Below are 27091 nucleotides of genomic sequence, written 5' to 3' on the forward strand. Positions count from 1 at the left end.
GAGCCCAGAAATGGACCCTCAACTCTATGGTCAACTCATCTTCGACAAAGCTGGAAAGAATGTCCAATGGAAAAAAGACGGTCTCTTCAACAAATGGTACTGGGAAAACTGGAAGGCCACATGCAGAAGAATGAAACTAAAACACTTCCTTACACCACACACAAAAATAGACTCAAAATGGATGAAAGATCTCAATGTGAGACAGGAATCCAGCAAAATCCTTGAGAAGAACACAGGCAGCAACCTCTTCAACCTCAGCCACAGCAACTTCTTCCTAGGAACACTGCCAAAGGCAAAGGAAGCAAGGGCAAAAATGAACTACTGGGACTTCATCAAGATCAAAAGCTTTTGCACAGCAAAGGAAACAGTCCACAAAACCAACAGACAACTGACAGAATGGGAGAAGATATTCACAAATGACATATCAGATAAAGGGCTAGTATCCAAAATCTATAAAGAACTTAACAAACTCAACACCCAAAGAACAAATAATCCAATCAAGAAATGGGCAGAAGACATGAACAGAGATTTCTGCAAAGAAGACATCCAGATGGCCAAAAGACACATGAGAAAGTACGCCACATCACTCAGCATCAGGGAAATACAAATCAAAACCACAGTGAGATACCACCTCACACCAGTCAGAATGGCTAAAATTAACAAGTCAGGAAACAACACATGTTGGCCACAATGCAGAGAAAGGGGAATCCTCCTACAGTATTGGTGGGAATGCAAGCTGGTGCAGCCACTCTGGACAACAGTGCGGAGATTCCTCAAAAAGTTGAAAATAGAGCTATCCTATGACCCAGCAATTGCACTACTGGGTATTTAGCCCAAAGATACAAACGTAGGGATCCAAAGGGGACATGTATCGGAATGTTTATAACAGCAATGTCCACAATAGCCAAACGATGGAAAGAACCTAGATGTCCATCAACAGATGAATGGATAAAGATGTGGGGTGTGTGTGTGTGTGTGTGTGTGTGTGTATGGAATATTATATAGCCATCAAAACTCCCCAAATCTTGCCATTTGCAATTACGTGGGTGGAACTAGAGTGCATTATGCTAAGCAAAAGAAGTCAGAGAAAGACAATTATAATATTATCTCACTAATATGAGGAATTTGAGAAACAAGAGAGGATCATAGGGGAAAAGAAGGCAAAATGGAAGAAGGCAAAACAAGAGAGGGAGACAAACCATTAGAGACTCTCAATCTCAGGAAACAAACTGAGGGTTGCTGGAGTGGAGGGGAATGGGAGGGATAGGGTGGCTAAGTGGGATGGGGTGGCTGGGTGATGGACACTGGAGAGGGTATGTGCTGTGGTGAGTGCTGTGAATTGTGTAAGACTGATGAATCACAGACCTATACCCCTGAAACAAATAATACATTATATGTTAATAAAAAAGAAAAAACACAGCAACCAACCAACAAACAAACAAAAAAAAACCCCATAACAATCTAAGGGCACTAATTCCATTCATGAAGGTTCAACCCTCTTGATCTAATTAATCATCTCCTAAAAGGCCCTACCTCCTAAAACCATTACCTTGGGCATTAGGTTTTCAACATACAGATTTTGGAAGACACAAAGATATAGACCACAATAGAAGAGGAATTAGACTCCACCTTTCATTTTATTTTTTATTTTACTTATTTACTTGAGACAGAGAGAGCACAAGCAAGTGTGAACAGGGAGGGGGGTAGGGAGAGGGAGAGAGAGGGAGAAGCAAGCTCAGCACTGAGCAGGGATCCAGAGGAGGGGCTTGTACCCAGGACTCTGAGATCTTGACCGAAGCCAAAGGCAGATGCTTAACAGACTCAGCCACCCAGATGTGCCAAGACTCCACCTTTTGATGGGAGGGGTATCAAGTTTCTGGAACAGCATGTGGGATCAAAAATGTTGAGGGCATTCTTGGAAAATATGCTACAGAGGCTACATGAAGATGTAGAATCCTCTTACTCCCAGAGATCTTTCAGTTACACATTTTACATCTGCCCTATTAACTTCAAACATCTTGGATGGAAACTAATACATACTATGCACCAGACACTGTTAAAAGCACTGTACTGTGTTTTTGCTATATTAAGATTATTCAATACTGCTGTAAAAATTGAAAGTGTGGGAGCAACTGATTGTAAGACCTAAGGAGATTCATAAGATATGTTAAGTATAAATAGTAAATAAGTTATTAATCTATGAGGCATGTTAAAGACAAAATAAGTGGAACATAATTATGTTGAACACAGATAAAAATAATGGGATAAATGAAGGTCACAGGCAGAAATGGCTGGAAAGGAGTAAGTAGATCTTAAATATTCACAAGGTAAATCTCATGTCACTTCCAGACTAACAACTATGTTATACCTAAATCAGTCACCAATTGGTGACATTCATTTTGGCCTCACATCTTCTCTTCCCGGGAAATACAGATACAACTCATAGCTGTTCAGGTTAATTTATGTCAAGTTACACCTGTGAGCAGGTCTACTTGATCCTGCATCTCCAAAATAGCCAGTGTGTGTTGGCTTCACGTTTTGTCTATTGAGACCCCTTGTTAATCCTTAGCTTTCCCCCCCCCCCTTAAGATTTTATCTGAGAGAGAGAGAGCACAAGTTGTGGGGGTGTGGCAAGGGAGAAGTAGACTCCGGCTGAGTGAAGAGTCCTGTAAGGGACTTCATCCCACGAACCTGAGATCATCACCAGAGCCAGAGTCATACACTTAACTGACTGAGACTCTCATGTGCCCCTTAATTCTGTTTTTTAATAACTATACCACCAGTCTGGAAAGCTGATGCAGCAAGGGCGGGATATATGAAAACTGAGTAACACTGAGATTTGGATAGTAGGGTCCTTCCTTCCAGTCCCTCTCCCTCCCCAACTCTTTCCCCTTGATGTAGGTTTTAAATTAACTTAGTAAACTGTATAATTGAAGCAAATGAACTTGATCTGAACCTTTCTGTTCCATGACCTCTAGGATGGCCTGATTAGTAGCACAAGTGCACTTGGAAGCTACCATTGTAATTTCCCACCCCAATAAGTGCTTTGCAAGTAATATATTACTAAATCTACATAACAATCTTTTTAGGAAGGCGTTATTATCCTTATATTACAGGTGAGGAAACTGAATCTTACAGAAGCTAAGTAACTTGTCCAAGGTAGCACAGCTAATAAATGAGGGAGCTAGAATTCATCCCATGATGATAGGGCTCCAGGATCCATGTTCTCTTTCACTAAGTTCATTCATTTTTGTTTCTTCAATAGCAAACACAGTGCCTGACATACAGCAGACATATTGTTTGATGACTTTACATAGTATAATCCTTGCTCTTAGTCTACTGGCCATGTGACCAATAAATTATTTAAGACTTGGTTTCTTCTGTAAGACTTGGTTTCCTCACAGAATTTAGCTATTATTTAAAGTCAAAATAGGTAAAACACTTTCCTCAGCACTTGACCCCTGGTAATTGCCTTAAGAAAGGTAACTCTCAACCCCCACTCCAGAGCAGGTTTTAGAAAGAGCTGATGGGCATTCTCAAAGCTTAATTTTCCATCCTATTCTACCACACTTCACAGGACTATCCACAGAACAGGTGCCTGTTCAAGGCATGACAAGGTTCTCCCAATATTTCAGCTTCAAGCTACTGAATCTCGTTCACCTCGTTTTTATTTGCTAAACTTTTTTTTTTTTTTCTGTCGCAGTTGTCTTTAGATCATTCCCCCTTGAAAGATGGGTGGCAGGCATTCAATCATATTGCGACTCTGGGCACCGAGTGCTGCCACGACACGGGGGGGGGGGGGGGGGCGGGATCTCTCTGTTGCTTCCTAGTGAATTACCCGTTAGTGATCTTTCCTTGGGCGGCCTGTCTGCACCCGTGAGAGGAGGGGCACTACTGCACCCACCTCACACAAGTGTCCTGAAGATGAAATCCCTCGCTCACAGAGGCGCTCGGCAGCTACTTCCAAAAACTTAGTGTGTTTGTACATTTCCACAGAGCTTCCACAACACAGTCCTGAATTTAGTCATTTCTTTACCCCCCTCACTCTGGGAGCCCCACCTACCCATTCCCACACCCACTTTCCCCTCAACCACTTCTTTTCGGCTGCTGAAATACAAAACGAGGCGGCCTTTTCTCCTCATTAATTTTTTAACAGTGCCGTTTTCTTTTTTCACCAATATGTGGCTTTTCCCACCACCGCTTCACACGCAGAGAAAGCCCCCTCTGCATCTCCTCCAGCGTCTCCTCCCCGCCCACCCCCCGGGGCAGTCTCTCAGGACACGCCGAGTTAGCGCGACATACCGTGTTCCTGAGGCACGGCGAGAGCTGGCTGGGGAGCCTCGACCCGAAGAGGTGACCAGGCGTGGCCGGGCACCTCACGTACCAGTAAGTAGAGCCGGGAGCCCGCCATGCGGGCGGGGCCAAAAGCCGCGGGCCGAACGTCTCACACAGCGAGCGGGGAAGCGAGGCCCGGGGATTCCGGGCGAGTTCTTCTAGGGGCCGGCGGGAGGCGGGGTCGGGGTCGGGTAGCGGAGTGGGCGTGGCCTCCTGAAGTGGGCGGGACCTGAGACCTGGGAGGCGGGGCCAGCAGGCGCAGGGAGTCCCTCACTGGGCAGGCGGGAGGCGGGGTCCGCCCGAAGGTTGGTGCGGGGTTGGCCGAGGCCGAGAGATGTCCTCAAGCCGCAGGCTGGAGGCGGGTCCGGCAGGAGTAGACGGGGCTCTGAGGCGGGGGAGGCGGGGCCGGCCGGCGCAGGGGTTGTTGCTCAATCGGCTGGCGAGAAAGCGGGGACCGCGGGAGTAGGAGGGGTCTGTGCAGCTGGAGGCGGGGCGTACTCAGTGGACCCTCGGGCCACCTGGGTCCCGTCATAGTTGGAGGTGGCTCGAGGCTCTCAGTTCCTTCAGCCCTCGTAGCTCTGGCGGAGTCTGCGCGATGGGTGACCCGGAAAGGCCGGAAGCGGCCAGGCCCGAGCTGGATAAGGTAAATGCTGCCGTTCCCTGTCCCGCCCCATAGTCATGCCTGGCCCTTAGGTTGCAGGTTGCAGCCGGGACCTGCGAGGTAGGTGCAGGACTGCTGTAGAAAATTTTACACGTTGTGGTGGGCAACCCAGTGCAGGCCCAGGCGCGAGCCTTCGCCGCAGCCTGGTTTCGTGGTTGTGAGTGCCGGGGAGGCCGTCCGCAGGTAGGGGTGACGAGGGAGCCGGGTTTCTGCTCCGTTGCTCTGCTCCGGGGCCAGCCAAGGGCGACGCTCTGAGGTTTCAGGCCCGGCCGAGGAGCCGCGCCCCTCCCCCTCCCCCAAATAGTCCGACCCATACTCTCTTCCCATCTTTGCACGTCCGGAGCCGTCTGGCTGGGGAAACTCAGGCAAGGAATGAGGACAGGTGGATTTACTGGAGAAATGCATCCCTTCTCTAAGATGGTTAAAAGGAGCTGGAGACCGTGTGTGGAAATTGACACAGGTGGATGGGGTGGTGATGATAGGTAGACGGCAACGGGAAGTCCTCACAACAAAGAAAAACATCAGGTTAGGAGGTCAGATTTGCTCAGACTGAGCCACTTAACTAGCTGTGACTCTCAGGGATTTCACTGTCTTCATTTTACAGTGTAAGTGATACTTCCCTCACAGAGGAGTGAGTCAAAGACTTTATGCAAAGTGCCACGGAAGTTGTGGGTGCCTCCTAAAACCCAAATTAACATGTTTATCTTCTGCTTCTATAATGAAAGTACATAATAACAGTAAATCAATTTATTAAACTGTTGTAGGGTAGTTCAGATTGTTCTGAATTTTCATACCCTGTTATTTCACAAATACTTCTAAACCATTTGTGTACAAGAGAAATACTTTTTGTATTTATCTTGAACCTGTTGGCTGTGTGTGATACTTTTTTTTTTTTTTTAATAATTTCAGCTTACAGAGACTCAGTCCTACATTTCTTTAGAAAGTTGTAGGGTCCAGACTTGGGGTTTTATAATATTTGATTTTGATTTTGTAAACATTTAGTAACTAATTAACAAGCTGTAAATATCCCTCAAACTTTTTCTTCCCCTTTTGAAACAAATATACTAAGTACGAGTTTCCTCACTGGAAAAGGACAATTCAGATTTTTCTTTTTGTGCTACAACCATTCACACTTAAGACCTGGAAGTTAACTTTTATTTATTATCCCCTTCTCAATGACATAGGCCCACAAAGACAGAGGCAGAATTTTAGCTGTAGAATGAATTCTAGTGAGCATCTGGTCCAAAATTTTTTAACTTGAGTTGCAAGGATGCTTCAAGCACTTTGATTCTCTGGATCTGATGCTGCAGTGTAGGTCACCTGCATTAGAATCACCTGGAGTTGTAAAAAATGTAAATTACTGGGCCTCCATTCCAGACATGGTAAGTCAAAATCTCTTGGGAGGGTCTGGGACTGCATTTTTAACAAGGACTTCAGGTGATTCTCATTCACATATTTTAAGGAACACTGTCTTAAAGGGTACATAGATGGGCTTGAAAGGTTTTTATGAATCTCCTGAAGTTTATAGATTTTGTGTATGCATGTGACTCTCCTGAGAAAGGGGTCCTTAGCTTTCATCAGTTTCTCGAAGTTACTATCATTAATCTAATCAATAGTCCTTATTTTCAAGGTAAGAAAGTTTAGGCCAGAAAAGAGAAAATGACGTGCCCAGGACCACATGATTCAATAGCAGAGCTGGGTTTAAAACCAAGTTCTTGGTTGTGGGCCAGTATTCTGTTTAGTCAGATTTGGTGAGAATAGAGAAAATGAAAGTGACAACCTGGGCAAATACAAATAGAGTGGGAATGTAGCTGCATCCAAAAAGTCTTCTTCGCCTGAGAAGAGGGGCCAAGGCAAACAAATAAAAGTGGTGGAATTGGGGCTGGATTGAGAGGGAGGAGCCTCGTAGCATGCCAGCCTGGACCAGGGAATGGTGAGTGCTAGCTGGGGAATCTGCCCGGGCGTATCCTCTTGGGTGACCAGAAATTAAGGCAGGCAGGAACTAGAGGCACCATTCTGAAAGACACAGTGGAATGTTGCCAAGGAATGCTTGTGTGTTCTGGACTTTATTTCAGGGTCTCATCACTTTACACCTGTGCAGCTACAACAACTTGTCCCTCTACCTCCATCCAGTCTCACCCACTGTTTAATCCTTTTTACCATTCCTAAATTAATCCTTCACTAAACCAGGGCCTTTATGTCACTCCTCCCAAGTAAAAAGTCTTGAGATGGTCTCAGTTCCCATCAAAAAGACTCAATTCTGTAAGCTGGCCAGGCTCCGTTGAAGCAGCTTTTTCATGCTAACTACCACATCTTAATTCAGGCTGCCTTGACATTTTCCCAAAGAAGACATCCAGATGGCCAACAGACACCTGAAAAGATGCTCAGCATCACTCATCATCAGGGAAATGCAAATCAAAACTACAATGACATATCACCTCACACCTGTCAGAATGGCTAAAATTAACACAGGAAACAACAGATGTTGGAGAGGATGTGGAGAAAGGGGAACCCTCTTACACTGTTGGTGAGATGCAAACTGGTGCAGTCACTCTGGAAGACAGTATGGGGGTTCCTCAAAAAGTTAAAAATAGAGCTACCATATAACCCAGCAATTGCACTACTTGTTATTTGCCCAAAGGATACAAACATACTGATTCAAAGGGACACATGCCCCATGATGTTTATAGCAGCATTACTAGTCACAGCCAAATTATGGAAAGATCCCAACTGTCCACCAACTAGTGAATGGATAAATATACACACACATATAGTGGAATATGACTCAGCCATCCAAAAGGATGAAATCTTGCCTTTACAATGACATGGATGGAGCTAGAGTATATTATACTAAGTAAAATAAGTCAGAGAAAGGCAGATACCATATGATTTTACTCATACGGAACTTAAGAAATAAAACATGAACATAGGGGAAGGGGGAAGCAAGAGGGGAAGGCAAACCTTAAGAGACTCTTAACTATAGAGAACAAATTAAGGGTTGATGAAGGGGAGGTGGGCAGGGGATGGGCTAAATGGATAATGTATTAAGGAGGGTACTTGCTGTGATGAGCACTGGGTGCTGTAGGTAAGTGATGAATCACTAAATTCTACTTCTGAAAGCAATATTACACTATATATTAACTAACTAGAATTTAAATAAAAGCTTGAAAAAAAAACAAAAATAATTCAGGCTGCCATTTGTACCTCTGAGATCAATACCATGGTTGCTACCAGACTCTAGGGCTTTTTTTCTTTTTCCACTTCATCCTGGATTGATATCCAGTGAATCTTCTTGATGCTACCCCTATTCCTGTTAATTCATATTCAGAAACTCTCCATGACTATCCACAGGAATGATGTTCAAACTGCCCCATGGTGAATGCTAGTACTTGGGGGTTGTGGGCAAATGGTAAGAGCTGGAGTATGAACCTCTCAATCTTCCAGATGTTTAAAAATCTTTGACACACAGAATTACTTCCTAACCTCTTACCCCGATTGATATCGAGAGTGTGGATCCTTTACAGAGTTCTCTGTTTCAGATCACTTCTGCCTTTGCTTTTGACTATCCTACATTCATTTCAGCCACTTTTTTTTAATGATTTTGTTTATTTATTTGACAGAGATTGAGCAAGCAAGAGAGCACAAGCAGGAGGAGTGGCAGGCAGAGGGAGAGGGAGAAGCAGGCTCCCCGTTGAACAAGGAGCCTGACACGGGGCTCAATCCCAGGACCCTAGGATCATGGCCTCAGCCAAAGGCAGATGCTTAACCAACTGAGCCACCCAGATGCCCCTAGTTCAGCCACTTTTAATCCCAGCTGGCTCCTCTTCTTCCATCTGTCCTTCTAGTGTCAGCATTTTCTTGACTGTATCCTCATCTGTGCTGCCTCTCTAAATTTTCTCCCTGGATAATCCTTTTGGTGACTACCAATGGGATGGATCGCCACCACTCCTCTGCCACAGTATTATATTTTTAGCTGCTTACTGGATATCTTCAAACTGAACAAATTACATTTTTTATTAACCAAGTTGACTTTTTAAAGACTTTTGTGTTTGTCACTATTGTTGTTGTGGCTTGGGTTGGTGGGGGAGTTCATTCAAATTAAACTTTTGTTAAACATCTAATGGGAGAAGCAAGGGATTTGTCTAATTTATTACAATTATTCCCCAGATGCTGAGCACTTTCTTTGTGTCTCTTATTTCTTGATATGATCATCCAGTTGGTGGACACTTCAAGGGCATCTTCAACTCTTCCTTATCCTGGTCTCCCAAATCCAAGTTTTTAGCAAGAATGATTAATTCTACTTCTGAATATCTCTTAAAGCAGCCTTCTTTTGTGTTTCTACTGCTGGTACCCTAGTTCAGGCAAGATTTGGGTAGGGTCTTAATTTTTTAATTGTTCTCTCCCCCTGCAGTTTCTCTTCTAATCTGACCATATTTCTGGATAAGTGAGTTCTAAAAATATTTATTTATTTATCAGGAGGGAGGCGGAGGATGAGAATCTTCAAGCAGACTCCCCACTGAGTGCAAAGCCCCATGTGGGGCTCCCTCCCACCACCCATGAGATCAATGACCTGAGCTGAAACCCAGAGTCTGATGCTCAACCAATCAGTTAAGCATCTGCTGTCAGCTCAGGCCATGATCATGATATGGGATCAAGCCCCATATTGGGCTTCCTGCTACCAGGGAGCCTGCTTCTCCCTCTGCCCCTCCCCATGCTCATATTCTCTCTCTCTCTCTCTCTGTCTCAAATAAATAAATAAATTCTTAAAAAAAATTCTGTATAATTAAGTGTAAGCAAGACAAGTATAATAAGATTGGGAGAGAATCCTATGAGAGAGAAGGACTCTGCACTCAGACTGTTCTACCTTAAGTATGTTAAAACTAGAAATTAGAATGTGTAAGTGATACATTGTGTCATGTTTATGTCAGAAAGACTTGAAACTTGAGAGTCCAATCAAATAAATAAAAATTTTAAAAAGTCACATGCCATCATGCCTTTTTTCACATTGTTTTCTCCTCTAAAATATGAGTTCTTACCCCAGGTCCATACAGGATAGTCTAGAGATCCTAGAGCTTTGAGATGTATGACCGTCCTTACATTGTATTAAAATGTATGTTGATTTTTTTTAAGCATCATGAAAATAAGCAATGTATCATCTTTAGCTCAATTCAGAAGTTTATGTTGGTTAAGAAACTCTTTCATGATGCTCTCCTAATCCAACAACTTCTTTTAAAATGTGCATGTTATCAGAATGGAACAGGAAGAATATAGGTACAAAAGTGACTTTCATTGTAATGGAAAGGTGCTAGTCTTTCGTTTTCATAGATTCTGACATTGATCATTTGTTTCACCAGCATTAAAAACTCCCTCAGGGGGCACCTGGGTGGCTCGGTGGGTTGGGCCGCTGCCTTCGGCTCAGGTCATGATCTCGGGGTCCTGGGATCGAGTCCCGCATTGGGCTCTCTGCTCAGCGGGGAGCCTGCTTCCCCTCCTCTCTCCCTCTGCCTGCCTCTCTGTCTACTTGTGATCTCTCTCTGTCAAATAAATAAAAATAAAATCTTAATTAAAAAAAAAACAAACACAAAACTCCCTCAGGACCAGGGTGCTTGGTACCAAAGAGTTACTGCTTATGATGGTTCACATAGCAAATACAGCGAAGGTAGGGAATTCCAGCTCTGTATCCATACCTGTACCCCAGGGACAAAATATATAAAGGCAACACAAACAAAAGACTTGACAGCTTCCATTTTAAAAATTTGCTTGAGTATTTGGAGAATGAATATCAACTAAATGCCAGGTACTATGCTGGGTTCTAGGGATTCCACAAGAGTAAAGTCAGTTTTTACTCTCAAGAAGCATAGTCTAGACGGGACTATAGACGAATAACAAGGAATTAAATTGCATTGAGCTCTGTGCTATATTAGGCACCTAATCCAGGCCTTTGGGATGGTGGGGGAAAGGGAGATATGGAACACTCAGAAAAGGCTTGATTTGAGTGGTTATCAGGTTATCTCATTGATGTATTGTGGTCTTATGTTAAATTAAATTCAAAAGGTATCCAGTAACTCAATCACAAGATAAAGAGAAATTAGCAGCCTGTTCACTTACTTAGCTAACATTTATTGATGTTATGCTTGACACAGTATTCTGGGAGCACCGTAATAAATAAGAAGTGGTTTCTACTCTTCTTTCTGCTCTCCAGAGCTCAAGTGCTTTATCTGGGGAGGCCTACACCTTCAAATAAATAGTTACAAAATAAGACAGTCTCTTCTATAATGACAGCATGTGTGCAGTGTGCAAGCCCCACTGGATTTGTGTAGCCTCCGGCTTTGACTTTGTACATCTTGTCTTGTCTTAGCACACTTGCTTCAGAGAGGTGTGGCTGATGGAAGCAATGATGAAGGTGAAGGAACATGATTGGCCTGGCCCTGGAGAGAGAGAGAAAGTTTGAGTTTGGAGTCCAGAATTTAAATGTATCCCAATAATCTTGATTTATACATTTTAAGCCTAATTGTATATACTTGGTATATATTCATTCGCATGGAAAGTACAACTCTTTTGATGCTTTTGCTAACTATTAAAATATATATTGGCACTGTCCCTTGTTGGCATACCATCATTTCCAAGTCGTATATATACAGGTATGTGCTTCTCACTTGATTCCACAAAGCTTTGAGCCAGCCCACACTGAGATCATCTGTAGTAAAGCTAACAAATAAATAGTAATAAAAATTGGTATATGGGAAGGTTCAGATGAGGGAAGGTTCAGGTGAACGAAGGTTGATAAATTGTTGGTTAGGAATTTTCAGGTGACTATGATGATAGTTCAGATTCGGAAAGAAAACATTAAAATAAAGAAGTATGGGGGGGAGAAAGAAGAAAGTAGGGGCACCTGGGTGGTTCAGTCAGTTAAGTGTCTACCTTTGGCTCAGGTCATGATCCCAGGGTCCTGGGGTCAAGCACCCTGCTCAGGGGGGACTCTGCTTCTCCCTGTCCCTCTGACCCTACCACTGCTTGTGCTCTCACATGCACTCTCTCTCTCTCTTAAATGAATAAATAAAAAAATATTTAAAAATAAAATAAGAAAGTAGTTTATAATAGTATCCTGTTCATGCCAGCATCCTATCTCTGAGAAAGGCACTGAAGGGACGTTTTGTGTACAAACTAAGAAATTCGCACACCATGACATTTATGGATCTACTTTTGTGCTTATCCTTAAAGTAGCAATAATGACACTTTTGTTCCATGCTTATTATGCGCCAGGCTCTGTTTAAAGCACTTTTAATTATCAAGATTAACCTAAATGATGTAAGTGTTATTTTTACTGATAAGGAAAAACCAAGACTCAGAGAAGTTAAGCCACTTTCTGTGGTCACACAACTAACCAAACACTGTTAACCAGGAATGGGTAACAGTAAAGGATTCAACCCAGGCAGACGGGCTCCTCAGTCTGTGCTGTGTCTCTGGCTTCCCCCAGTGTGTTTTTAGATATGAATAGAGAGGGAATGTCTGCACTGAATGGGTGTTTGTAATTTGTTTTCCAAAGAGATTATCTTCAGATACCAACGAAAATGAAGTGAAGTCAGACGAAGAGCCGCTTCTACGTAAGAGTTCTCGCCGATTTGTCATCTTCCCAATCCAATACCCTGACATTTGGAAAATGTATAAACAGGCACAGGCATCCTTCTGGACAGCAGAAGAGGTAAGTGGCCTCACCTTTGCCAGCAGGCATGTTCTGTAATGCAGTGTCACATCTTCTGTGGTGGGACATTGGAAAATGTTAATTTATACTGTTAGATACATTGAGGAAGATCAGTTGTATAACATAATGTTTGAAATTACTGAAACTCAAGACAGTGTTCGCCAATGTTTTCCGTTTGGACTGCTGTCTATAAACGTTTCCTGATATAAAAATGGCCTCTCAGTCTTTCGGGTTTTTACTTCCAATATATTTTAAAACATTTTCTATTTTTAAGTAGACTTTTAATTTGCTGTGGCCAAATAAGACTAGTCTTTACCTGTGGCTAGCATAATGAGTAAAATTGTGTTATGGCCAAAAAATGAGAGTGAATGCCACAGGGACCCTAAGGGATGCTTCCATTGAGAGACTTAGCTGATTGTGCAGAAAGAGCTGTGGCAGAGAATTTGCCTGCTCGGACAGTGAGCTCCCGAGCTGCCCACCAGAGCACCTCCCAGTCTGGCCCCGCCCTCAGTCACATCAAACCTGTCACTGATGCCACAGCAGCCAGGAAAGTTCTAGAATACTGTATGTTAGGGGGGCATTTTCCACCAAGAAAATGAGTTGAACACAGTAAATTCGAAAATACTTGCTGGTTTGGCAAGGACAGTTGGTCATGTAAGTGGTTGCCCTCTAGTCTAAGTGAACCCACAAACAGTCCTTGTCTTCCTCTTTGAATATGATGGATGATACCCTGCATTGCATACTTCCTCTGTGTGTGTGTTTATTTATCTATATAAACAGATAAATGGATATATCTATGTAGGTAGATATATTCGGACCTATTTTTCAGAAGATTATTTTTATACACGTAAACACGCACTGTTAAGAAAGCAGGCTCTCAGGGTGCCTGGGTGGCTCAGTGGGTTGAGCCTCAGCCTTTGGCTCAGGTCATGATCCCAGGGTCCTGGGATCGAGCCCCACGTGGGGCTCTCTGCTCAGCAGGGAGCCTGCTTCCTCCTTTTTCTCTCTCTGCCTGCCCCTCTGCCTATTTGTGATCTCTGTCAAATAAATAAAATCTTAAAAAAAAAAAAAAAGGCAGGCTCTGGACCAGATTGCCTAGGTACATATTCTTTTTTTTTTTTTTTAAGATTTTTATTTATTTATTGACAGAGGGGGAGGTCACAAGTAGGCAGAGAGATAGGCAGAGAGAGAGAGAAGGGGAAGCAGGCTCTCTGCTGAGCAGAGAGCCTGATGCAGGGCTCGATCCCAGGACCCTGAGATCATGACCTGAGCTGAAGGCAGAGGCTTAACCCACTGAGCCACCTGGGCTCCCCAAGTACATATTCTGACTCTGCCACCTACTAGCTGTGGAACTGGGAAAATTGCTTAACCTCTCTGTGTATTCTCATTAGAAAACTGAGCTAACGGTACCTGGTTCGTTGGGTTATTATGAGGATTAATCAGAGGAGTCTCATGAATGAGATCAGTGAGATGTCTAGAATGCCACATGGCACTTAGCAAACACTAAATAAATGTAAGCTATTTTACACAGAATGAGGGAGAGTGACATTAGAAATCAGAAGCCACCAATTGTTGAAACTTTGATGACACGAATTATACCCATTTATCCACCTGTGTTATATTGTTAAAACTCTTTGTTATACTGTAGTTAACATACAGAGCAAAAAACGCCAGACAAAATAAAAACCCAGTATTTTCAAATTGGGTCATACTGCTTGGCACACCTGACTGTTCCTAACTGTGGTTTTCTAGGATGTGTTTTTTAGATTTGGTTAAGAGAACAAATGGAGCACGCAGGTGGCTTTTTCATTCATCATGTTAAAAAGCTACTGTGATACTTGGGTTTCTTAAAATTCATTTGAAAATTACTTGAATCTTTTAGCAAATGTAACCCGTGTTGCATTATGACTAAGAAATACTAATTAAAAAATTAAAATACACAGGTTGGTACATATTTTGTTTATTTAAATATACATTTTAAAAGGAAGTCAAACACATATAGTTCCACATATTTTTCCTCTAAACAAATTATGTCAACTTTGGACTTCATTGTTTTATCTGTGGTTTAGCTTTATTCCTAAATATGGCTGATCATCAGAAACCTTGATTCAGAAGAAAAAAGTCTAGGGTTTTGGATTTTTTCTTTTAAAGCTACCAGGCAATTCTAATAACCAGCAGTTTGGAATCAATATTTAGAAAGTGAAATTGAGAATTTGTCCAAAGGAGATTAAACTGGGAAGGATGGTTTACGTTTTAAGAATGGGAGATGACCAGTGTAGTGTAAATGAAATATTTTGAAATTGAGTGTTCAAAGAGGTAAGTTTAATATTTAAGAGTGAGCATATTATAATATAAAATTTAATATCAGGAGTAAAACACATAAAAACTAGGAAGGTGTCCTTCAGTTAATCCTGAGTTGAGCTCTTAAGAGATTAGAATCTGATATTTAGCTTGCATGTTTTAAAAGATAGATACAAGTATACTCCCCAACCCCATTGTATCTCCAACACTTATTTTTTCTAAAGTTTATTTATTTATTTATTTATTTATTTGAAAGAGGGAGAGCGGGAGGTCAGTGGGGGACAGAGGGAGAGGGATAATCTCAAGCAGACTCCCCACTGAGCATGGAGCCCAGTGTGGGGCTCAATCTCACCACCCTGAGATCATGACCCGAGCCAAAATCAAGAGTCAGACGCTTAGCCAATTGAGCCACCCACATTCCTCTCCAATACTTATTACAGTGTCTGGAATGTAGTAGGTACTCAGTAAACATTTAAAGAATAAAGTAACAAAAAAGAATTTCAAAAAAGAACACAAATAATGAAACATTAATCCTTTTTGGAATGGTTAAAGAGATTAGGGCTTTGTTAGAATAAATAAAAGGACAAAGGACAGCTATATATTTCAAATGTTTGTGAAGTTATTGTGAAAAATACTTCAGAGATCTTCTTAGGACAAAATAATATCTATAAGATACATTTAAATACTATTTTAAATTGTAGAGTCCATCAGACTCTAGAGTGCCTTACTCTGTTAATTCCAAGAACTAGTTCTAATAAACATTTAAAAAAATATTTCCTTTTTTAAAAAAAGTTTATTTGTATGAGAGAGCACAAGCAGGGGGAGGGGAAGAAGGAGGGGGTGAATAGACTCCCCACTGAGCACAGAGCCCACACGAGGTCTCCATCCCAGAACCCTGAGATCATGACCACAGCTGAAGTCAGATGCCCAACTGACTGAGCCATTCAGAGCCCCCCCACCCATTTTCAAAAATATTCTATTCCCAGAGGAAGCCATGCCAGTAAATTACTTTAAAACCTGGGTTGTTACATGCCTGATATTATTTTCTGGGTATAAAACTAGATTAGCTGATAGTAAAGTAGTAGCTACTATTGCTGAATAGGTAGCTAATCCAACACTACACTAAGTATTACATATCATGTTAAAGCAATGGCTGCTGGAAGTCATTAATTTATTCTGCCTCAGTTAGCCAGAGTACAGAGTCCTTCAAAATGCTTTTATTTTATTGTGTTCCTTTGTAATACTCTTAGTCAGTTTGGGTTGCTATGATACCATAGACTGGATGGCTTACAAACAGGAGAATTTTATTTCTCACAGTTCTAGAGACTGGGAATTCCAAGATAAGTCTCTGGTAGATTTGGTGTCTGGTGAGGTCCCAGTTCCTGGTTCAGAGATAGTTGTTAACTTTCTGTGTTTTCATATGGCAGAAAGGATGAGGAAGTTCTCTGAGGACTCTTTTATAAGGGTACTAATCCCATTCATGAGGGCTCCACCTGCATGATCCAATCACCTGCCAAAGAGTCCATCCACCTTCAAGTACCATCACACTGGGCATTAGTTTCAAATACATGAATTTGGTTGGGGTGGGGGTGGGGGACGTGAACATTCAGTCTATATCCTTATCCTTAAAGTAGCAATATTAACATCTTTTCCTCTTTCACATTTTACTGCTAATGACTTGTCCCTCCCTAACTTTGAGATGGAAGTTATCCAAACACTTTTTGAGAAGAATTAAACACTGAGGTAAACATTTTGAAAATCTTTTTATTTCAGGTTGACTTATCAAAGGATCTCCCTCACTGGAACAAGCTTAAATCAGAGGAGAAGTATTTTATCTCTCACATATTAGCCTTTTTTGCAGCCAGTGATGGAATTGTGAATGAAAATTTGGTAAGATTTTTGTTGTATTTCTGTTCCCGTTCAGCAGCTAAATGATGATAATGGCAGTAAGACAATTAGACTAAGGCTGAAAAATGACTTCTAGGAAATGAACTAGATATAGCTTAACTTTCAAAGATATTTTTCTGATGAAGTGTCAGAGAAAAGAATGCATTTCTCCCATTTGACCAGCAAAATATGATATCAAGCATCTTGTGCCCATCAAAACTACTTACAATGCATAGACATGAGTTCCATTTTTACCCTTCGATAGTAATCTTAATGGAGAGCCTGTACCTTAATAACCTCTCTGGAGCTCTATATTAAAGCATTACATTCTGGCTCCCCATTTTTAACTTGTATTGTGGTTGGCCAGGAGGCCTGCTTTCTTGTTAAAGAGAATTAGAAAGATACAAACTTTCATCATGAATTAGAAGGGGCTTCAATCTATTGGTCTTCTGTTGAGGAAAATGAAGACTTAAGGTCAATTTTTGATAGCTGTTCTTTGAAATTTACTTGGCTTTGTAGGAAGTATCTCCATCTGTTAGGTCAATTCATATAATTGTTAAGGGTACATTATGCAACTAATTTATTGGGGAGGATTGATGGATAATACTGTTTAAAATAATCCATAAATTCTGTCTAACCTGTTTGTGGCATGACAGGTAATTTTTAAGTGATAATGTCCAGGTTCTGATTTGCAATGTTTATGAGAGGCCGCAGAATTGGATATGTTTCCCTTATTTTTGTAGGTGGAGCGCTTTAGTCAGGAGGTACAGGTTCCAGAGGCTCGCTGTTTCTATGGCTTTCAAATTCTCATTGAGAATGTTCACTCAGAGATGTACAGTTTGCTAATAGACACTTACATCAGAGATCCCAAGAAAAGGTATTACATTTTATTTGCATTTTATTTGCAAAGGTTTATGCTGTTGCTTATGTTAAGAGCAGAATTTACGGGGCGCCTGGGTGGCTCAGAGGGTTAAAGCCTGTGCCTTCGGCTCAGGTCATGATCTCAGGGTCCTGGGATCGAGCCCCCCGCATTGGGCTCTCTGCTCAGCGGGGAGCCTGCTTCCTCCTCTCTCTCTGCCTGCCTCTCTGTCTACTTGTGATCTCTCTGTCAAATAAATGAATAAAATCTTTAAAAAAAAAAAAAAAGAGCAGAATTTACTCCAAAAGCAAATGTTAGGGAAAGATTGTTCAGATGTTTTCTATTGCTGAATAATGTGTTGGGTTAAAAAAAACTTGTATAAAACCAGTTCACCTTTGGGTATTATATCTTTAAAAACTGCTTAATAATGCATACTCTTTAGAAATCGAGTATTGACTTTAGTCAGTTTTATATCAAACCAGAGCCAAATCACTAATTTGAATTTTTAGTTTTATTTCTATACTTTATAGACATGCAAAAATACAGAAAAACGGCAGATCTGGTTGCAATTTTTATAGATGATTAAACTAATGAAATTTTTTTCTGATTAAGAAAGACAGATGAATAACTTTTCCATGCTTTTGTTTTTACAGAGAATTTTTATTTAATGCAATTGAAACAATGCCATATGTTAAGAAAAAAGCAGACTGGGCCTTACGATGGATAGAAGATAGAAAATCTACTTTTGGTAAGTAGTTTTAATTTAAAAATGATCACATTTGCCTCGGTTGACATAACACTTTTTATGTGGCGTGATTATCAGGTATAATTGAAGTCCCAGAATGGAAAAGGAGTACAAATGTCTCCACGTACACCTTTAGTAGAATCATTACTCCTAATGACTAGAAACCAGTGGTAAAATAATCTAAAGCTGTTACCTGTTTTGTTTAATAAGTTGAAAGTTGAAAGATTAAGATGTCAGTACCTAATTATAGGTAAATAAAAGTCACATGGAATCTGACAAGAATATTATGGCAATCACAGTTTGTCTCTGATTTCATGAATATTTAAGGGAGTAAAAGCAAGTCAAAGTCACGTTTTTTTCAGGGAACAAATATGTAGTTTCTGAAAAATTATCACATAATAGTTGCTCAATAAGTATTTACTTAATTTAATTAAAATATTCAGATCCTTCATTTGAATAGCTCTGAGTACCTGCTTCATACTTATCTATTTCATAATTAGTGGTCTTTATTTTCTGGTTTTATTCATTATGGGGGAAGCAAGCCTCAAAATTTTTGGTCTCAGGACTTCTTTGTACTCTTAAAAATAAGGACTCTTAAAAAATAGGACTCTCCTATTGGTGTGGATTATTGATATTTCCATATTAGATATAAAACAGAGAAACTTAAAAAATTATTTATTAATGCATTTAAAAGCAATAGAAAAAACCATTATATTTTATTATAAATAACATGTATTTATGAAAAAAACACTACTTCTCCTCTCCCCCGGATTTTGCAAACCTTTTAAGTGTCTGACTTAATAGAAGACAACTGGATTGTATCTGCTTCCACATTTAATTTGTTGCAGAATATTGTTGTAGTTTCCTTTATAGTTATGAAGAAAATCCAGTATTACTCAGATAAGTAATTAGAGAAGGGAAGATTATTTTAGTAGGCTTCTCAGATTATTGTGGATATGTCATGTAGCCTCTGGAAATCACCACTGTACACTCATGCAAGAAAGGTAGTAAAAAAAAATAAATAGTGACTTAGCATTTTTAATGAAAATAGTTTTAACCCCATAGACCTCCTCAGTCTGTGGATTTCCAGGGACCCCCGGGACCACACGTTGAGAACCAGTAATGTAGAATAAGGTATGGGGCAAGCCTGTTATATATCAGGGAAGAAACAAATATATTTGCATTACCTTCGGTTCATTTCAAGAATAAGAAAAGTGATGGTTCTTAGTGTACGTAAAAATTATGCAAGAGTTTGCAGAAAACCCTTCAGAATCCTGGTCCTCACCAGAGAATGATTTAGGAGACCCAGGTAGGACTGAGGAATCTGCATTTTATACCCAGCTGATTTTCTCATAAGTGGTTTAAGAAACACTGGCTTTAAAGAAAGAAGGAGAGAAATATTAAGGTGTTCAATATGCATTGAAAATAGTATGGATAGGTACCAATGGAAAACGATGAACAGTCTTGGAGTTGGCATGTATTTCATAACTTCCCAGAGAGAAAGAAGAGGAGGGTAGCAGTCACCGTGTGACAACAGCAGGGCTCCAGGTAAATTCTCCATATTGCTTGCTCTCAAGGCAGACCATGCTGCAGATGCAGTGGACAAAATTTGGTATCCATTTATGATAAAAACTCCCAAAAAAGCAAGCATAGAGGAAATATACCTTAACATGATAAAGGCCATATATGACAAACTCAGAGCTAACATTATACTCCATTGTGAAAAGCTGAAATCCTTTCCTCAAGATCAGGAGCAAGACAAGATGCCCACTCTCACCACTTTCATTCAACACAGTATTAGAAGTCCTAGCTGGAGCAATAGAGACAGGCGGTGGGGGGAAAGACATCTAAATTGGAGAGGAAGAAGTAAAACTCACTGTTTGCAGATGACATGACACATACAGAAAACCCTAAAGACTCCATGAAAAAAAACTATTCATTGAAGTTGCAGGATGAAAAATCAGTATGCAGAAATCTGTTGTGTTTCTATACGATAATAACTATCAGAAAGAGAACTTAAAACCCATTTACAATTGCACCAACAAGAATAAAATACCTAGGAATACATTTAACCAAGGAGATGGAAACCTGTGTATTGAAAACTCTAAGACATTTATGAAAGAAATTGAAGACACAAATAAAAAGAAAGATATTCCATGCTCAGAAATTGCAAGAATCAATATTGCTAAAATATCCATACTACTCAAAACAATATAGATTAAATGCAATCTCTATCAAAATCCCAATAACATTTTTTCAAAAAAATAGAACAAATAATTCTAAAATTTATATAAAACCACAAGAAATCCCAAATAGGCAAACAATCTTGAGAAAGAATGAAACATCATCAAAATCCCTGATTTCAAACTATCTTACAAAGTTACAGTAATCAAACCAGTATTGTATTGGTGTAAAAAACAGACACATAAATCAATGGAACACAATAGCCCAGAAATAAAACCCATGCATATATGGTCAATTAATTTATGACAAAGGAGCCAAGAATGTACAGTGGGGAAAAGACAGTCCCTTTGATAAATAGTATTGAGAAAAGTAGACAACTAAAAGCAAAAGAATGAAACTAAATTACAACTTACACCATACACGAAAATTAACTAAAAACAGATTAAAGATTTGAATGTATGACCCAAAACCATTAAGCCTCCAGAAGAAAACATAAGTGGTAAACTCCTTGATACAGGTCTTGGCGATGGTATTTTGAATTCAATCCCAACAGCAAAAACAACAGAAGCAAAAATAAACAAGTGGGACTACATCAAACTAAAACCTTCTGCAAAGCAAAGGAAACCATCAACAAAATGAAAAAACAATCTACTGGTATCTGATAAGAGGCTAATATCCAAAATATATAAAGAACATATATTATCCAATAGCAAAAAAAAAAAATTAAAATGAGAAGATCTGACTGGACATTTTCCAAAAAAATATATACAGACGGCCAACAGACACATGAAAAGATGCTGAACATCATTAAACCACAGGGATCTGTAAATCAAAACCACCTGTTAGAATGCCTGTTATCAAAAGATAACAAGCATCCATGAGAATGTGGACAAAAGGGAACCCTTGTGCACTGTTGATGGGAATGTACATTAGTAGAGTCACTGGCGAAACCAGTATGGAAGTTCTTAAAAAAATTAAAACTAGAACTACCGTATGATCCAGCAGTTCCTCTTCTGGGTATTTATCTGAAGAAAATTAAAACATGAACTCAGAAAGATATATGCACTCCCATGTTCACTGCAGCATTATTTAATAATAGCCAAGATATGGAAACAACCTAAGTGCCCATCAATGGATGAGTAGATAAAGAAAATGTAGGGTGTATGTGTGTAATAATGGCATATTAGCCATAAAAACACAATGAAATGTCACCATTTGCAACAACATGGATGGACCGTGAGGGCATTATGCTAAGTGAAATAAAGCAGACAAAGAAAGACAAATACTGTCTGATCTCTTTTATATAAGAACAAAACTAAAAACTGAAATCTAAGCTCATGGATACAATAGATTTTGATTGTAAGAGGTGAGGGGTAGGGGTCAGAAGAAATTAGTGAAAGGGGTCAGAAAGTTAAAAGAGAGTCTGTATGGCTTACTTGGACAAATATTAGTAATCAGCAAAACAAATAGGCTAATATGTAAACTTATGGGAAAAAAAAGAATAAACATTTCCCATTACAGTTGACTCTTGAACAACATGGGTTGACCTATGTGGGCCCAATTATGCAGATTTTTTTTGACAAATATAGTACAGTACTGTAAATGTATTTTCTCTTTCTTATAAGTTTCTTAATAAAATTTTCTTTCATTTTATTATGAGAATACAGTATATAATACATATAACACAAAAAATATGTGTTGACTTATCTGTAAGGCTTCCAGTCAACAGTATGTTATTAGTAGCTAGGTTTTGGGGGAGTCAAAAATGGTAAATGGATTTTTAACTGCACAGGAATTTAGCATCCCTAACCTCCATGTTGTTCAAGGATCAACTGTACATGCAAAAAAAAAAAAAAAATCTAGAATTTCACATACTTTGTAGAAGATCCTAAGAACAAATAATTGAGAGTATCATTTTAAAGAATAGGTTTGGGGAGTGCCTGAGTGGCTCAGTCAGTTAAGCATCAGACTGTTGGTTTTGACTCAGATGAAAATATAGTAATCTGTATGTTAAAATAAGGACAATTCTTCATCCCAACAAATATAGCTAGCCATTTTTGTTGCCAAGACCATAGTGATTATTACTATATTTTGTATTTAGTGTAGTATACTAAAGATTCTTCTCTTAATAATTCCTTCTACACAGTATATATTCAGTAAGTACTTATTTAATTTATATTTCTTCTGTTATTTTTTTCAAGGTGACTTTTAAAATTGTAAAAATAGGGGCGCCTGGGTGGCTCAGTGGGTTAAAGCCTCTGCTTTCGGCTCAGGTCATGATCCCAGGGTCCTGGGATCGAGCCCCGCATCGGGCTTTCTGCTCAGCAGGAGGCCTGCTTCTCTTCCTCGCTCTCTCTGCCTGCCTCTCTGCCTACTTGTGATCTCTGTATGTCAAATAAATAAATAAAATCTTAAAATAAAATAAAATAAAATGCTATAGAACTTTTTCTGATGTTTTGGGCTACTAATAGAGAAGTATTTCATATAACTGATCTGATTTGATTTATTTAAGATAATCAGGGAAAAGAATGAGGATAAACCAGAGCACTATTTAGAGACTTCCAGAAATATTTAAGAAATATTTAAATTTAAGTCTTCTTTCTTTTTGAAATTTAAATATTGTAATTACCTTTGTTCTGGAAGTTATAAGTTTCCATAGAATAAATAATGTCTTTTATCATCTAATGCTTAGATATTTTTCATTTATTCAGGTCAGAACACATTTATTAAGCACATGGTCTGTGTTTGGTCCTGTGACAGTACTGGGGTATAAGCTATGATGTTATTGATGAAACAGACCTGTAGTTGGTTCAAGCCCTCAGCTGCCTTTATCCCATAGTCTTATAGACCAAACCTTTCTCCCTATACAGACATGTATATAAATACGTCTCTTGAGCTTATGCAGTGTGGTGAGATTTGTTTGGGTTAGACTTCTGATCAACCCCTAGAGACAGTGGATGTGGTTCCATTATAGACCTTTTAGGAGATGGTCTTCTGCAAAGTCCTTGCCCAACAGTGAGTAACCTTTGAAATTAGGTCTTATATATTTAGCAAAAGATAGTATTTTTGCTTATGTGGTGGGATATTTTATCCAACAGATATACTTATTCTCTTTAGCTGGATTCATATTTTTATTCATTGAAGATGCGTGGCAATGTTTTTTGAAATGAAATGTTTGCTCCTCATCCGTAAGATATCTTAGGATTTTAAAAATGAAAACATCAGCAACCTCCCCTCCCTCAAACATAAAGAGGGAGACCTTTGTCATAAAATCTTATCTTCTACTCTCTATTCCAATACATGCAAACACTTAATATGCACATACTACACTCATAGGCATGTGTGGTACACAGCTAAATGACTTCTTTTTTTTGAGTAGGAAAGATCTCCTTTGTCCAGAGACCAAGACCGCTAGGAGTCCAATGTCTGACATAAGATTTTTTTTTTTAAAGATTTTATTTATTTATTTGACAGACAGAGATCACAAGTAGGCAAAGAGGCAGGCAGAGAGAGGAAGAAGCAGGCTCTCCGCTGAGCAGAGAGCCCAATGCGGGGCTCAGTCCCAGAATCCTGGGATCATGACCCAAGCCAAAGGCAGAGGCTTTAACCCACTGAGCCACCCAGGCGTCCCTGACATAAGACTTAAAGTAGACATACCTACATACCTTTCTTCTGTAGTAGGTAGAAGTGGCATATTTCCTCCTCTTGAAGACCTTTAGCCGTGGCACTAATTTGTTAATTTTGATTTTTGGCAAAATAGTTGTGATATAAATATATATGTAAAAATATGTATATTTTATAGATGTGAGCTTGGAAATGTTTACAGGATGTGATATTTCAGAAAATAAAACTATTTTATGTCTCCCAGGGGAAAGAGTGGTAGCTTTTGCTGCTGTAGAAGGGATTTTCTTCTCGGGATCTTTTGCTGCTATATTTTGGCTAAAGAAAAGAGGTCTCATGCCTGGACTCACGTTTTCCAATGAACTCATCAGCAGAGATGAAGTAAGGAATGAAATATTCTTCTAGTTAATATTTGTATCTGTATTTGGTGTTCATTTTTTTTCCCCCCTGGAAAATGATGATATCCTGGTAATTAAAAGAAAATACAAAGTAATTTCTTCCTTGGTTTTTAAGAATTGTATTTTTCTCCTGCTTCTTACTGTTCGTCAGTCTCCCCTCTCATCCTTAAATACATTAAATCCTGGGTTCCGGCCTTGGCCTCTCTCCTTCACTGTACATGACCTCCTCCTGGCTGATCTTATCTATTTCCATGGGATCAGCAACCATTTAGATGCTCCTAAACAACCCAAACTTGAGTGCATTCTTTCCTGAGCTTCAAACCCAGGTGGTCAAGTATATTTTAGTTTCTCCTGGAAGGCTCCACAGATAACTCAAACCTAATATTTCAGAAAACAAACTCATTATCTTTCTCCCCAGGTTCGTTCTTCTGTTTTCCCTGTCTCATTCGGTGGTGCTACCTTCTATCTAGTCATCCAAATTTGAAATCTGAAAGTCATTTTAGATTGCTTTTTCCCTTTCTCAGCCACATCCAGCCAGTAACTACATCTTGTCTCCCTTTGCCTACGATACCCTTTCCATCTTCCTGCCATTTTTTCCCCATCTGTTGATTACCTTCTTACAAGTTGCAACTCAAAACTTCCCTGACTCAGTTAGATAGAACTGACCACTTTTCCTCTATGTATCCCTTTGAAAGAGGAATCTGTCCCTGTCTTAGAGTCAGTAACGTGTACTATACTTCCTGCCTCTCTCCTCTGCTGGACTCAAGGCTACCTGTGTGCAGGCACCTTGTCTTACTTTTTATTCTTCTTCTCAGGGTTTAGCCCATCACAGCCGTCAGCTCACAGGTGTTGGCTACACTAATCCTGGCCCCTCAGCTTATTTCTTTTTTTTTTTTTTTTTTTTTTTTAAGATTTTATTTATTTATTTGACAGACAGATCACAAGTAGGCAGAGAAGCAGGCAGAGAGAGAGGAGGAAGCAGGCTCCATGCTGAGCAGAGAGCCTGATGCGGGGCTCGATCCCAGGACCCCGGGATCATGACCTGAGCTGAAGGCAGAGGCTTTAACCCACTGAGCCACCCAGGTGCCCCCCCTCAGCTTATTTCTAAGTGACCTTGTCAAGTTATCAACTTCTCTGAGCCCCAGTTGCTTCAACTATAAATCTTGACAGGGTTTTGTTAAAATAAAAGGAGCCGGTATGTGTGAAAATACTTTATAAGTAAATGCCATAAAATGCTTTCTATAATTTTTGTTATTTCATGTCTTTCAGTTTCTAATAATTTTTATCATCAATGTCATATGTGGTAATTACAGAGAATTAAGAGAATAAAATCACTCAATCTTAACAGAAATAACCACTATTAGCATTTCATTGTATTTCTTTTCAATTTTCTGTAGTTAAACCTATGTAGATATATATGAACATCATTTTATAATTTGAAATATTCTGCTTTTTTCATATTTTTATGAGCTGAGTTTTTTTTAGCAGAACACTGTGAGCATTTTTTAATTAAATCAAGCATTTTTTGGAAAGATTAGTTTCTAAAAAAGAGTAGTTTGGTTAGATATATAATATTCTAATGAAACAGTGTATCACTTATTTGACTATTCTATACTTGGAAATTTAGGTTATTTCTAGTTTTTTGCTTATTTTGCTGTAATGTAAAATGAATATGTTTTGTGTATAAGCTTTATCCCAATTTCATATTGTTTTCCTAAGCTAGATTGCCTAGAAATACAATTACTGCGTTATAATGTATAATCATTTTGAAGGTTACCCATACTAATTTCCAGATTTCTTCCCAGAAGTTTTATAGAAAACCCCACCTAGCAACATAATGCACATGTCTTTTCTTACCATAACCTCACCAGAATTTGGATTTGTGTTTTAAATAGTTGACACAGTTGATAGGGATAATGGTTCCTCATTATTGGTTTTATTCGCAGTTATTTGATTACTACTTAGAGTGAACTTTTTTTTCCATAATGACAGTCATTTTTTTTGTGTCTGCATTTACCTGTATTTATTTATTTGACAGAGAGAGAGAGAGCACAAGTAGGCAGAGCAGCAGGCAGAGGCAGCCGTTTAACCGACTGAGCCACCCAGGCGCCCTGCATTTACCTATTCTTGTCTCTTGCCTCTATTTCTATTGGTGTATATTCCCAGTGCATAGTGACTGCTAGGGCTCTCTCAATAGTGTTGTTTATTGAATTTGTTATATTTATTGTATGACTATAATATAAAATATTTTTGTCATATTTTTGCAAATATTTTCCCAGTTTGCCCTTTGCTTTTTAATTTTGTTTTTTCTTGTAACATACAAAAACGTGAAATTGATGTGATCCACTTCCAGAGAGTAGTTAAGTAATCACATATATTTTCTCTTGACATTATAACA

At 39.5% G+C, this 27091-nt stretch overlaps 1 protein-coding gene across 2 annotated transcripts in view; it reads left to right on the top strand.

The window, feature by feature from the left end:
- The first annotated feature begins 4643 nt into the window (after positions 1 to 4643).
- Positions 4644 to 27091, top strand: part of RRM2B (ribonucleotide reductase regulatory TP53 inducible subunit M2B) — a 36746-nt gene continuing 14298 nt past the window's right edge. Inside the window, exons 1-6 of one of the 2 annotated variants that reach the window (XM_080800771.1) lie at positions 4644 to 4978; positions 12543 to 12698; positions 16773 to 16889; positions 17630 to 17763; positions 18399 to 18493; positions 24543 to 24676. In XM_080800771.1, coding sequence (XP_080656897.1) covers positions 4931 to 4978; positions 12543 to 12698; positions 16773 to 16889; positions 17630 to 17763; positions 18399 to 18493; positions 24543 to 24676 — 684 coding nt within the window. In that variant the 5' untranslated portion in view covers positions 4644 to 4930. The other variant, XM_080800772.1, reaches the window with a different exon arrangement.

The sequence above is a fragment of the Martes martes genome (assembly GCF_963455335.1).
Source record: "Martes martes genome assembly, chromosome: 4".
Lineage (NCBI taxonomy): Eukaryota > Metazoa > Chordata > Mammalia > Carnivora > Mustelidae > Martes > Martes martes.